The sequence below is a fragment of the Equus przewalskii genome, chromosome 1 (genome assembly GCF_037783145.1).
Source record: "Equus przewalskii isolate Varuska chromosome 1, EquPr2, whole genome shotgun sequence".
Classification (NCBI taxonomy): domain Eukaryota; kingdom Metazoa; phylum Chordata; class Mammalia; order Perissodactyla; family Equidae; genus Equus; species Equus przewalskii.
In genome coordinates this window covers 60,144,734-60,158,122 of record NC_091831.1, presented here as the reverse complement: position 1 = coordinate 60,158,122, position 13,389 = coordinate 60,144,734, and the positions used below count along the sequence as shown (strand labels likewise).

Sequence of the window (13,389 nt, the reverse complement as noted above, 5' to 3'; positions counted from 1 at the left end):
AATTTTGCCCTCCAGAGGACATTCAGGATTGACCGGAGACATTTTTGGTTGTCACATTTAGAAGATTGGGGGTAGGTTGCTACTGGTATTGAGTGGGTAGATGCCAGGGATGCTGCTTAACCCTCTACAATGCACAGGACAGCCCCCCACAACAAAAAATTATTTAGCCCACAGTGTCAATAGCACCAAAGTTAAGAAACGTTGTGTTAGAGTGGTAATTTTTTCCCCTCATGGAATCTGATTCTTCATTTAAAAATGCCTTGTTTTAACCTTGATTTGGGTTATAAACTACATTTCAAAAAAGGTTCTTCTGTTTTTCCCATTCCCACCTCCCAAGTGAAATCTTTTCTAGCACATTCAGCATCTATCTGATCAGGAGCCACAAATTCAAGTTTTATGCAGCTTCTCCTTCCAAAACCTGTTGTTTAAAATACACCAAGACCAAAATCCCATATTCAGGTGTTACTTCCTTTGTTAGAACTGTGACCTTGGTTTTAGAAAGCCTAGATTGGAAAAGGACTCCATCAAGACTCGACTCATAAACTATTTGTGGATTTATACTTTAGGACAGTTTGTGTCTCCTTTTTTTTTTTTTGAGGAAGATTAGCCCTGAGCTAACATCTGCTGCCAATCCTCCTCTTTTTGTTGAGGAAGACTGGCCCTGAGCTAACATCTGTGCCCGTCTTCCTCTACTTTATAGGTGGGACGCCTGCCACAGCATGGCTTGCCAAATGGTGCCGTGTCCATACCCGTGATCTGAACTGGCGAACCCCAGACTGCCAAGTAGAACGTGCGCACTTAACTGCTGCGCCACTGGGCCAGCCCTAAGACTTTTCTAAACGAGTCGCTATTTTACCTTTGGGAGCATTGAGATCAAAAAGGGTTCAAATGATTCAGTCAAAATCTGTAGACTCGGGCCAGCCCAGTGGTGCAGTGGTTAAGTATGCACGTTCTGCTTCGGCGGCCCGGGGTTTGCTGGTTCGGATCCTGGATGCAGACATGGCACTGCTTGGCAAGCCATGCTATGGTAGGCATCCCACATGTAAAGTAGAGGAAGACGGGCACAGATGTTAGCTCAGGGCCAGTCTTCCTCAGCAAAAAGAGGAAGATTGGCAGTACATGTTAGCTCAGGACTAATCTTCCTCAAAAAAAAAAAAAGCCTGTAGACTCTTGTTTGGGGAGTTAATAGCATACAAAGCTCTATACTTGTTCTTATTCTGATAGAATGCACTTCTTTCATTTGGATAGTAGTATTGCAGAAGAATATTTGGAATTCCAGAAAAGAGAATATTTTCTGGAATATTTGATATTTATATAACATAGCTTGTTCAATGGAAAATTTAAAGGTGTTTGTGGTATTTATTTTGTTCTGCACAATTAATTTTAGGTTTGGAAAACACAGATCCACTGAGGTGATGTCCATTTTAACATTATTATATAAAGGCAGAATGTAAGGACTCTAGAGTGCACTCTAAATTCATTCGTTCAGAAGATATATTGTATCCAGCATCATCCAATAGAACTTTCTGTGATGATAGAAATACTCTATACCTGTGATGTACAATATGATAGGCACTACCCATATTCCTGGGCACTTGAAGGTGGCTAGTGAGACTGAGAAGATGAACTTTTAATTTTATTTGATTTAAATTAATTTAAATGTAAACAATGACATGTGGCTAGTGGCTCCTGTTTTGTACATTGCAGGTATAGACAGTATTTTATTAGACATATAATACTATCAGTAGTACATTGTGCATCTGTCCTAGTCCTTAAATCTTAGTTCAGAGCTCTTACAACTATACCATGCCCCATTATTAACTAACCTCTTGACATAAAGGAATTGAATTATGTTGGAATCTGTATCTTCTAAATTGTGTGGATCCAGATTTATATGCAGTTAGCACTAGAGCTTCATATAAGAAAATGTTCTATGTTCACCATTTAATTATCCTTTCCTACTTACAGATATTTTAAATATAACAGCTTTGAGATATAATTCACATATTATATAATTTGCCCACTTAAATTGCATAATATGAGGTACAAATTTCCAGTTATAAAATAAATAAATCATGGGAAGTAATGTACAGGATAGGGAATATAGTAAATAATATTGTAATAACTTTTTACAGTGACAGGTGGTGACTAGACTTGCTGTGGTGATCATCTCCTAGTGTATATAAATGTCGAATCACTATGTTATACACCTGAAACTAAATATATAAATAAATAAAATAAAGTATATAATTGGCTTCTTTCACTTGGCACAACGTTTGCAACATTCATCCATATTGTAGCATGTATCATACCTGATTCTTTTTTATTGCCAAATAATACTTCATTTTATGATATACTTTGTTTTATTTATCCATTCATCAGTTGATGAACATTTGTGTTGTTTCTACTCTTTGGCCTTTATGAATAAGGCTGCTGTGAACATTCATGTACAAGTTTTTAGGTAGGCATGTGTTTTCATTTCTCTTGGGTATATATGTAAGAGTAAAATTGCTGGATCGTGTGATAACTCTGTGTTTAACTTTTTGAAAAGTTGTCAGACTGTTTATCAAAGTGGCTGCACCATTTTACATTTCCATCAGTAGTATATGAGGGTTTCAGTTTCTCTGCATCTTTGCTAACACTTGTGATTATCTGTCTTTTAGATTATTGCCATCTTTGTGGGTGTGAAGAAATATCTCATTGTGGTTTTGATTTGCATTTCTTTAATGGCTAATGCTACTTATATATTTTGAACCTGTCATTAAATGTTTCCTCTTTTTTTTAAAGATTTTATTTTTCCCTTTTCTCCCAAAGCCCCCCAGTACATAGTTGTATATTTTTAGTTGTGGGTCCTTCTAGTTGTGGCATGTGGGATGCTGCCTCAGCATGGCTTGATGAGTGGTGCCATGTCTGTGCCCAGCGTCTGAACCAGTGAAACCGTGGGCCGTCGAAGCTGAGCACGCAAACTTAACCACTTGGCCACAGGGCCAGCCCCATAAACATTTCAGTCTTTGGTTATGATTACTGTTTTATGTGTGTTTTTTAAAAATTTTTATTGAGTTTATGAAAGTTTACAACCTTGTGAAATTTCAGTTGTACGTTATTGTTTGTCAGTCGTGTTGTAGGTGCACCATTCACCCTTTCTGCCCATCCCCCACCTCCCCTTTCCCCTGGTAGCCACTAATCTGTTCTCTTTGTCTACATGTTTAACTTCCACATGTGCGTGGAGTCATACAGAGATTGTCTTTCTCTATCTGGCTTATTTCACTAAACATAATTCCCTCAGGGTCCATCCGTGTTGTGAGTGGGACAATTTTATTCTTTTTTATGTCTGAGTAGTATTCCATTGTGTATATATACCATATCTTCTTTATCCAGTTGTCTGTTGATGGGCACTTAGGTTGCTTCCATGTCTTGGCTATTGTAAATAATGCTGCGATGAACACAGGGGTGCATGGGACTTTTGGAATTGCTGACTTCAAGCTCTTTGGATAGATACCCAGCAGTGGGATGGCTGAGTCATATGGTATCTCTATTTTTAATTTTTTGAGGAATCTGCGTACTGTTTTCCATAGTGGCTGCACCAGTTTGCATTCCCACCAGCAGTGTATGAGGGTTCCTTTTTCTCCACAACCTCTCCAACATTTGTTACTTTTTGTTTTGATTATTTTTGCCATTCTGATGGGTGTAAGGTGATATCTTAGTGTAGTTTTGGTTTGCATTTCCCTGATGATCAGTGATGATGAACATCTTTTCATGTGCCTGCCTATTGGCCATCCATATCTTTTTTGGAGAAATGTCTGTTCACGTCTCCTGCCCATTTTTTGATCGGGTTGTTTGATTTTTTGTTGTTGAGTTGTGTGAGTTCTTTATATATTATGGAGATTAACCCTTTGTCAGATATATGACTTGCAAATATTTTTTACTGTTTTTTAATTGATATTTATTTAGTGTGATTTAATGTTTCACGTCTCTTCAAAATAGAGGACCTATTTTTAAGTTGTGAATACACATGGAATTGGGATCTTTGATTAAGAGAATATTTCTGATTAGAGAAAGTCTCATAGTTACCCTTGTGTAATTCCTGTGGGCCAGTAAAATATATTGTGTTTGTAAAGTTGGCACTCTAGATATATTTTATCAGTTCTGACTTGGTAGTCTCTATACCTATATACAGTAAAAGAACATACTCAAAAGTGAAAATACAAATGTTTTTGAGAATCTGTTGGTGGGCAGGAAAGGGTTGATGTTTCATAAAATGTTCTGAGAGTTAAACAGTTCTTGAGAATGCTTTGAATTTTCTGTACTCTGTGTTGAATTTTTACTTGAAAAGGACATAGAATAAGGTGTTTCCCTTTTTCTTTCCTGTTATTCCTTTCCTTTGAGATCCTTTTTCTTGCTATACTTTAGGGACATCTTTTGGGCAAGCTAAATTAACTCAAGGAGTTAGAGCACAGCTTTGATGAAACTAAGGTCACAGATATGCTGCATTTCTGTGTAGAATATCTGTAAGAATACCTTTGATTGCAGCTAAAGGGGTCTTTCTCATTTGGGGGGAGTCCTTAAATCAACCCAAAGCATGCTTGCCAGCATTTTTGACTAGTTAATGTGTGAACTTTTATGCATTTTTACATATTTAAAAATGCATACAGCTTTTACAAAATCTTGGGTTTTTAGACTGCAAGGAACCTTTGGAGATCACCTAGTCCTAACCCCTAACTTTGTAAATGAGGAACTGAAGTCCACTGGGGAAACATAGTTTGTCTAAGGATATAGCTAGTTATGTAGTTAGTGTACAGTGAGTACTGTCAGGCGCTGCATTACGACGTTTCAGTCAACGACAGACTGCATATACAATGGTCCCATGAGATTAGTACCACATAGGCCTAGGTGTGTAGTAGGCTATGCCATCTAGGTTTGTGTAAGTTCACTCTATGATGTTCACACAATGAAGAAACCATCTAATGACACATTTCTCAGAACACATCCCCATTGTTAAGCAACAGATGACTATACTCACAGTGTTGAATGAATAAATGTATGTTGAATGAATTGGTGGCAGAGCTGAGACTAGACACTGGCTCTCTCTTGACTCATTGCCTGATGTTTTTCCCTCCATATTATGCCACTTTCCAGGTAGTACTTGAAAATTTTGTTAGTTGTACCTATGGAAATCCAAGAGAAAATAACAGATAAATAATCCAAGCTTCTCTTCTAACATTATCTTTGGACTATTTACAGCTGAAGGCAGGTACAATCTCTACACAGCGGATGGCAAATATTTCTTCAAGGAAAGAGAATCATTTGATGGCCGAAACGTTTTAAAGGTCAGTATGAAGCAGAGCGAATTGGAAATCCTTTGGCATGTGTTCTAAATAAGCAAGGAAAACAAGTCGTTCTCCTTTTAACAATAATATGTATTTTTCTCATGCTTCTCCTGAGGCTCATTGATTGAAAGAGCTGTTTAAAAAGAATTTTTTTTAATGTCCTGAAAGAAAAGAGAAATCTTTTTGACTCTGTTAAGGCTGTGGTATCTTTGGAGTACTTGAAATTGATGATTTAAGAAACAAGTATCCCAACTACATGGTCTGTAGGAATGAGTTGATTTTAACCTGATGAGTTTTATTCTGTATTTTACCTCTGGAAATCTGAGTTTGCATTTTTTTAAGTGAAAAAAGAATTGTCTAGTTCTAGTAGATTTTTCTCTTCACCTGCAAAGTCACTTTCCAAATTTGTTTTATAATCTGTTTTTACTCAGGAACAGCCCTTATCCTAAAATGTAGGCAGTCCGGTTCTAACTATTGAGGCTTTGCTTTCTGAGTAGTAAATTAATCTATGAAATTTAAATGAGGGGTTCTTCAGGATTGCATTTATCTTTCTCCCACAGACCACATTATGTAATGTCCACGATTTATGCCCTCTCTATCATGTTAACATGCCTTTGTGTTTCTGGGCAAAGAGAAACATGGGTTGATGCCAATGGAGAGCTTCTTCATTCTTCATTTCACTTGTTCTGTGACGATGTAGGTCATACATTTTCAAGGCCATGGGTGTTTTTTAGAGCTGGGGGAGAGAGTATGTATATAGCTGCAGAATAAGCTTTAGCTTTGGAAATACCTTTTCTTTTTCCTTTGCTGCCTCATGCTCTATTCCCTTACCTTGTCACTTGACAGTTTTCTTGCCAAAATGCCTAATGTGACCCCATTGCCACAATAATGACATCACTATTCAGCAGCTGCAAGCTTCTTACTGCAGAGTCCAGCAGGACAATGACAGCCTTCACCTCAGCAGACATTCCAGCTCCCGCATTGCAGAGCTATGTTGATTCTTTCTTTTCCTTTATATCTTTCCTCTTTTTGAAAAGTTGTCTTGTTTTCAAAGTAGCTCTGGTAGCTTTGGGTTTGAGTGGCAGGCTACTAATGAATTCAGTTGCATTTAACTCTACTGATTTTCCCAGGCCACAGTTTCAATGTGATATGAATCTTTCTCCCGCTCTATCTCATTTCCTTCAGGCTTTTCCAATAATAGTGTTAATTACTTTAGTTTTTTGTTGTTGTTAATTTGATTAAGAAAGAAAATAGACTGAATGGGGAAAGAAATCTATAGGAATGACTCAAAACAACTTGGTTCTTTTTGAATTAGGATTAAATCCCAAAAGATGTGCTGATGAAAGTCAAGTATGAGGTGCTTTGACATCTGTAAGAGGGAGGTGACGGCAGAGAGCCTCTGGGGTGGCTGTATGAACAATATGGACCTCTTACTTGATATTTAATTTCTCTCATTCTAAAGTCAGTTTTCCATTTAAAGATGCTTTGCCTTGAAATTTTCCTGAACACCCCAGTGATGACATGAGTGTGGCTCCCTCTGGTGTTGACAAGGGCTTGCTATGTCAGTAGTACCCTTACTGGTTGATGCCTAATGAGAGTTTTAGAGCTGGGCCCAGCTATGATACTTGGAGACCATTTATTTAATCCAGTTTCCCACTTTAATCTCTAAGGACACAAGACCCAATGTGGTTAAAATGACTTGCCAAAGGTTACTACCAATTAGTAGCAGAATCTGAATCAGAACAAAAATTTTCAAAACTCACGTTAGCATTGTTTCTGCTGCCTCCCATAAAGATGCTCAGTGTTTAGGTAGAGATCATTAGATATTTGAAATTGGGAATATCAATTTGAACAGATTAAACAAAGTTAATCTGTTTTTCAAACCTGATTAAAACTCTTTTCGTAAATGTTGGGGCAGTGGATTTGTCAGTTAGTCTAAAACTGTGGCTAATTAAGAGTTAGACTTTTGGGCTGGCCCAGTGGTGCAGCGGTTAAGTGTGCACATTCTGCTTTGGCGGCCTTGGGTTTGCAGGTTTGGATCCCGTGTGCAGACATGGCACCACTTGGCACGCCATGCTGTGGTAGGCATCTCACATATAAAGTAGAGGAAGATGGGCACGGATGTTAGCTCAGGGCCAGTCTTCCTCAGCAAAAAAAAGAGGAGGATTGGCAGCAGATGTTAGCTCAGGGCTAATCTTCCTCAAAATAAAAAAAAAAAGAGTTAGACTTTTGAGTTGAATATAATACCAACACCAAAAGAAATACTTATTGACTCTGTGCCATCTGCTAGACCATGTGCCCTGCAGATAAAACAATCATTATGATGCGATCCCTACCTTCCAGGGGCTTCCTATCTTTGAGGGATACAGTCGTTTAAAAGGCAATTACAATACGAAATGGTGGGGATGAGTTATGAGTGTGGAGGAGAAATACCTCTGAACACAGATAGCTATAAGAAAGTGTCCTTTGGTATAGTTTCCAATATTTTACTTTTTAATCATTAGCTTCAGAAAATATAATCTTTCACCTATGTTCAATAAAAGAAATTAACCCCTTTCTTTGGGAATAAAAGTAAAATATGGCCTCAGCGATTACCCCCACACACGCACACACAAGAGGTAATAATTGTATTTGTGAAGTAGCTATAGCAGCCCACCTTTTGGAAATACCTCAAGTGGACGTGTCTTTCTCAATTAGAACATGAGAGCTGATGGCCCTTGGGAAAAAAAGATTCAGAAAACCAGTGAGTTATATATATAGTTTTTGTACCAGACAAAATTATTATAGATAGAATGAAAAAAAGTCATTTTCACTAACAAGATAGGAACTGACTTGGAGTAAACAGAAAGGTTAACTGCTCTGGTTGTTAAGGAGCCCAAGCATATGTGTGTAGCATATTAGCAGCTACAGAGGTGAAGGATCAGGAATACTGGTGATTGGAAGCAGCCTTGGAAAAAAATCAACTTCATCTGCTATTCAGTAAGAAACAAAATGAGAAAGCAAGTCATTGCTCATTGCTGTAAGAATGTAATGAATAACAGCCCTCTTCCATGAAGAGACTTGGTCCTTTTGGCTCGGTATAACATCCGTGTTCTGGGTGCCTTAATAAGAAAAAAAACTTCTCATGACTTTCGGAAGTGGAAGCCACATTTTTCTTTTGTACAGTTCTTTTGAGAGTGGTTGCAGCTGTAATAGACTAGTATCTGGTTATTCCTAGTTAAAATAAGAATTTTCTTCCCCTAAAAAGGACTTTGAAGGAACAGACACAAAGGAATCATTTTCCTGTATTTTTCAAACCAGAAAAGGAACATACATACTTAGTTATGGTGTTTTTGTATAGAAGTTTGACAGATACTTCTGAAAGGAGGATAGATGAGTGAAGAAGACCTAGGCCAAACTAATAGGATAGTGTCCCTTCAGAGAGTTTCCATTTCTGATCTAAGAGAGAGGAACAAAGATGCTGTTTTTTTATTCATAAGGCAGTGGTAAACTTGTAATTGGAGAAATCATGCTGACCTAAAGACATACTGCCAGGAAATAACTGTTCCCTCACTAACTAGAAGTAGAACGGTCATCAATTGTCGACTTCTGGAGAGAGAAGTGGTCTTGATGGCAGTCTGTTTGGGGACTTATAAAATGGCCTTAAGCAATAGAATCAGTCTTCTAAGACTATGCTCTCAGCAGACTGAACAGGGATACAATATTAACATGGTTCAAAAGCAGAGCTTATAACTGCAGAGTGAAGAGGAGACACTGGAGCCCTAGGTTGGACTCACCAGAGATGATTTGGTACAAATAAAGGCACAGTGGTGTATTTGAGAAGAAATAGAAGGTACTATAGGTCCAAAATCAGAGGATACTATGGAAATGCCATTTCTTTAGACACTTAAAAGTCCTGGAAAATATAACCCAAGTAAAAAGGAGACATATGTGCCTTTTCCATTTTATATATAAGGATCTTTAAATTTAGAGAAAGGGAATTGGCAGTGTTAAACTATAACTATATAGTTTTTAATACTTGAAAATATGTTTTAAATCTGTCTAGCCACATTGAGACTCTTCTTGAAAGATGTAAATGAGAGTAACTCAAGTATTTCATTCATTTTTGCTCTACCCCTTAAAGTCTTTAAAAGGACAGGTAGAATGAATAAATTTAAATGAGATCTTTATTTAGTTTGTGCTACTTAGAGAAGTTTCTATAAAGGAAGCTGTTTAAAATACATATATTTATTGTTTTTTGGTGAAAGATATATATAGAAAAGTGCATAAAACATATATGTACTGTTGAACAAATAATCTTAAAGTGAACAATGTAACTACTACCAAGGTAACCAACTCTAGTCTGTTTGTCCTGAGGTAAGAAAGGTACAATTAAATTCTTAAACTGTCTCAGCAAAGAGGCTTGTTTTGTATGATTACTTTGTTTCAAACTATTAGAAGAGTATTGAAAAGATGAATTCATTTTTATTTTTTCTAGGGAAGAGAAATGAGATAGAGAACTATGTAGCAGTTTTTTAAAAAAGATACTAATAATTGCAAAGCAAGACTAGCATTTGGAAAGTACATTATTTCTAAGGAAGAAAACATTGTGTTGTTTATTATCCTATTCAGTATTCAGCCATATTATATACTGTTCTTGAAAATTGCTTCTTAGTCACATGGCTTTTCTTTAGATTTGTTTTTCAAAGCTCAGCTTTTTCCGAAGGCATTTCCTTGAGAGTCTATCACTAAATATTCCATTGCACTATTACATCAGGATAAATAACAGCAAATTGAATGTAGAATAAAGTTACTATCTCTCATTAATATCATAACTATGGTTTACTTTCTGATATTTCTTTGACTTGAAATTTTAATCTTATTTAAGTAAAATCACTAAGCAAGTGTCACTTTCTCTCTAAGCTATTTATGCTTATAAATAGCTTATACACTGTTGACACTTAGTAATTCAGTTCACTTGGACATACCAGTATTTTGTAATAGCTTTTATGCATAGCATTGAAAGCATTCACATTATTCTTGACAATCATGTGAAGTAGATCACTTGTTAGAGGAGCAAATGTACAACTTTCTGAAGAATTTCCCTTGGAAAATAAAAATAAGTTGTGAGAAATTAGCAAATAAGAGAGCCCATGGAAATTACATATATCCACTCACATGCATATCTTCAATGAAGGATTAGAAGATAAAGTCAAGGAAATCTCTGGCAAAGGATAAAAGAGAAAATATGAGGGAAAAATATAACAAAAGAGATCCTCAGGCAGTGCAAAAATTAACTATTAGGGTTCTAAAGGGAGAAAATAGACCTTGAGGTCTTGAACTTGGATGAAAGAGGCTCTACATGGGTAGTGCTCCCAGACACTTGGCGATAGCAAAGAAAATCCTCTCTGGAAGAAGATTTTTTCATCACTCTCTACCTAAAATATTCCTTCAAGGAACTTTTCCCCCCAAAATGGCGAGTACACAGTCAAAGATAACTAGTCATATGAGGAAACCACACCCTATAAGCAGACATCCAAAACTCATAAAGCCATGAGATAAAGAGTTATCAGACTTAGGCTAAAAACAACTATGCTTACTATGTTCAAATAAATAAAAGCCAAGCTTAAAATTTTTATTGGGTAATTGGGAACTATTACAAAAGAAAAACGATATAGCAGTTTTGAAAAAGAACCAGATAGAAATGCGAGAACTATACAGTGCAATAACTGAAATTAAGAGCTCGTTGGATGGGTTTAGCAGCAAATTAGACATAGCTGAAGAGGGAAACAGTGAACTGGAAGTTAGGTCAGAAGAAATTATCCAGAATGTCACATGGGTAGAAGAAAAGGTAAAAATTATAGATGAGAGAATGAGAGACATATTAGGAAGGAGTGAGAAGATCTAGCATATATTTAATTGAAGTCCCAGAAGGAGAGAGAGAGAATGGGGCATAGCTGATGAAAGACATCAGTTTACAGATTAAACAAGCCAAATGAATTCCAAACAAGACTTCTGTTAATTGAGATTATATTGTGCTTTTCCTTCTTACAACTTGTGACTGAATCATGGATGACATTAACTAAACTGCTTGGGCCCCAGCAGTTTTCAAACTGAACAGCCGTAGTTTGCTGGCAGTATCCACATTACAAAGAGCAAAAAACAGGAAATTCAGCTAAAGAATGCTTTTCTTAACACAGGTTATAAAAATAAGAAAAAAGAATAAAAGGTATCCAGGAATCCTTTTTACTATTTTTGTAACTTTTCTGTAAGTCTGAAACTATGTCAAAATAAAAATTAATTTTAGGGACTGGCCCAGTGGTATAGTGGTTAAGTTCGTGCTCTGTGCTTTGGCGGCCCAGGGTTCGTCAGTTCGTATCCTGGGTGCAGACCTACATACTGCTTGCCAAGTCATGCTGTGGCAGCATCCTACATACTAAACAGAAGCAGACTGACATAGATGTTAGCTCAGGGCCAATCTTCCTCACCAAAATAAATAAGTAAATAAAATTTAAAAAAATAATTTTAAAAAGAAAAAAGACAGACAGACATGCGCTTAGGAGGGGAATAGGACACTAACCATTTGTTGTATGTGTTTTTGTTTTTTTTTTAAATAACCACTTTCCAGAAAAGTTTGTTGAAGTCTTGCCTGTTTTGTTCCAACATTTAGGATAGATGCAGCTTTTATTGTTGATCTTACCACAAAAACTGGGCCATTTGATTTCAATGAGTATAAGAATTTAATGTAAGGAAGAACTTTCTGATTAGCATATTTCATATTAGAGCAAGCTACTAAGAAGGTAGCTGCATCTTTCATCTGAATGTTTTTTGTTTTGTTTAGGAAATGAGAGTCCATTTCTCTATAAAGCCATTCTTCCTACCATCAGCTCTTTCAAACTAGTCCCTATTTTATTCCTGAAACCTATCTCCCACCCATATCACTGTACTAAAACAGCACTGTAAAATGTCACTGATAGTTCCTATTTGTTCAGTGCCTTGACCTACTTTTACCTTTTCCCAGTAACCACACTGAGAGTACTAAGCCCTTTTCTACTTCAAATGTTTTCTTCTCTTGGCTTCAGTGGCAGTTGGCTCTCTTGGTTTTTTCCTGCCTCTGGATCAACTTTTTTTTTTTTAAATTCACTACTTTATATGACTGCGCCTTAAGGTTTTGTCTTTGTGTTTCTGTTTCTCTTTTACTGCAATCTTGTTCTCTACAAATACTACTCATTCTTTAAAGTCCAGTACAGCTGTTACCTCCTCCATAACAGTAAGGACCATCCCTGTCGATGACGCCCTTCCACCTCTCAACTCTTCCCTCCTCTCCTTACTTTGATTGTGCCCCTCAGTGCTTAGTGATGTATCTTGCACCTGCGAGCACTCAGGAAGCTTTTCCAAATTCACTGACTAAAACTGTTTTCCATAGAAATCAGATTTTGGAAGAGGAGAAGAAATGATTTTCTGTTTGCCAAAGGGGATATTTTTTGCCCCATCCTTGAGATTGTAAACTCTTAGAGCAGGGGCTGGCAAACTATAGTCTGAGGGCCAAATATGGCCTGCCACCTATTTTGTGTATGGCCCTCAAACTACGAATGGTTTTTGTATTTTTTAATGGTTGAAAAAAATTAAGAGAAAAATATTTCATGACGTGTACCAATGATATGAAATTCAATTGTCAGGGTCCATAAATAAAATTTTATGGAACAGCCACATTCATATGTTTAGAGTGCTGACTGCTTTTGCTCTATCATGCCAGAGTTGAGTAGTTGTGATGGAGATGGTATGGCCACTTGGCCCTTCATGGAAAAAGTTTTACTGATTCCTTTCTTAACGGTTAGAGTTGGGTTTAATTTTCTTTTATTTAACCCAACATAACTTCCTGCTTTATGATTAGATATGATGCTCATATTTAATAGACCTTCAAGACATACTAATTATGTCCTAAATATTTCGTTAACAACAGTCAGTTCTATTAGATTTCTGTTTACTTGAATCTTTTCTTTTCTAGCATATGTTTATTTCTTCTTTAAGTTTACTAAATTCAAGAAAAAGAGAGCCCCAAGTTAAATATACCTATGGCTGA

At 36.7% G+C, this 13,389-nt stretch overlaps 1 protein-coding gene across 2 annotated transcripts in view; it reads left to right on the top strand.

Moving 5' to 3' along the window:
• The window catches only part of ASCC1 (activating signal cointegrator 1 complex subunit 1), a 117,838-nt gene that overhangs the window by 84,498 nt on the left and 19,951 nt on the right, over window positions 1-13,389 (top strand). For both annotated transcript variants that reach the window (XM_070565396.1, XM_070565405.1), the window contains exon 9: window positions 5,242-5,327. In XM_070565396.1, the coding sequence (XP_070421497.1) occupies window positions 5,242-5,327 (86 nt within the window). The remainder of the gene's footprint in view (window positions 1-5,241; window positions 5,328-13,389) is intronic.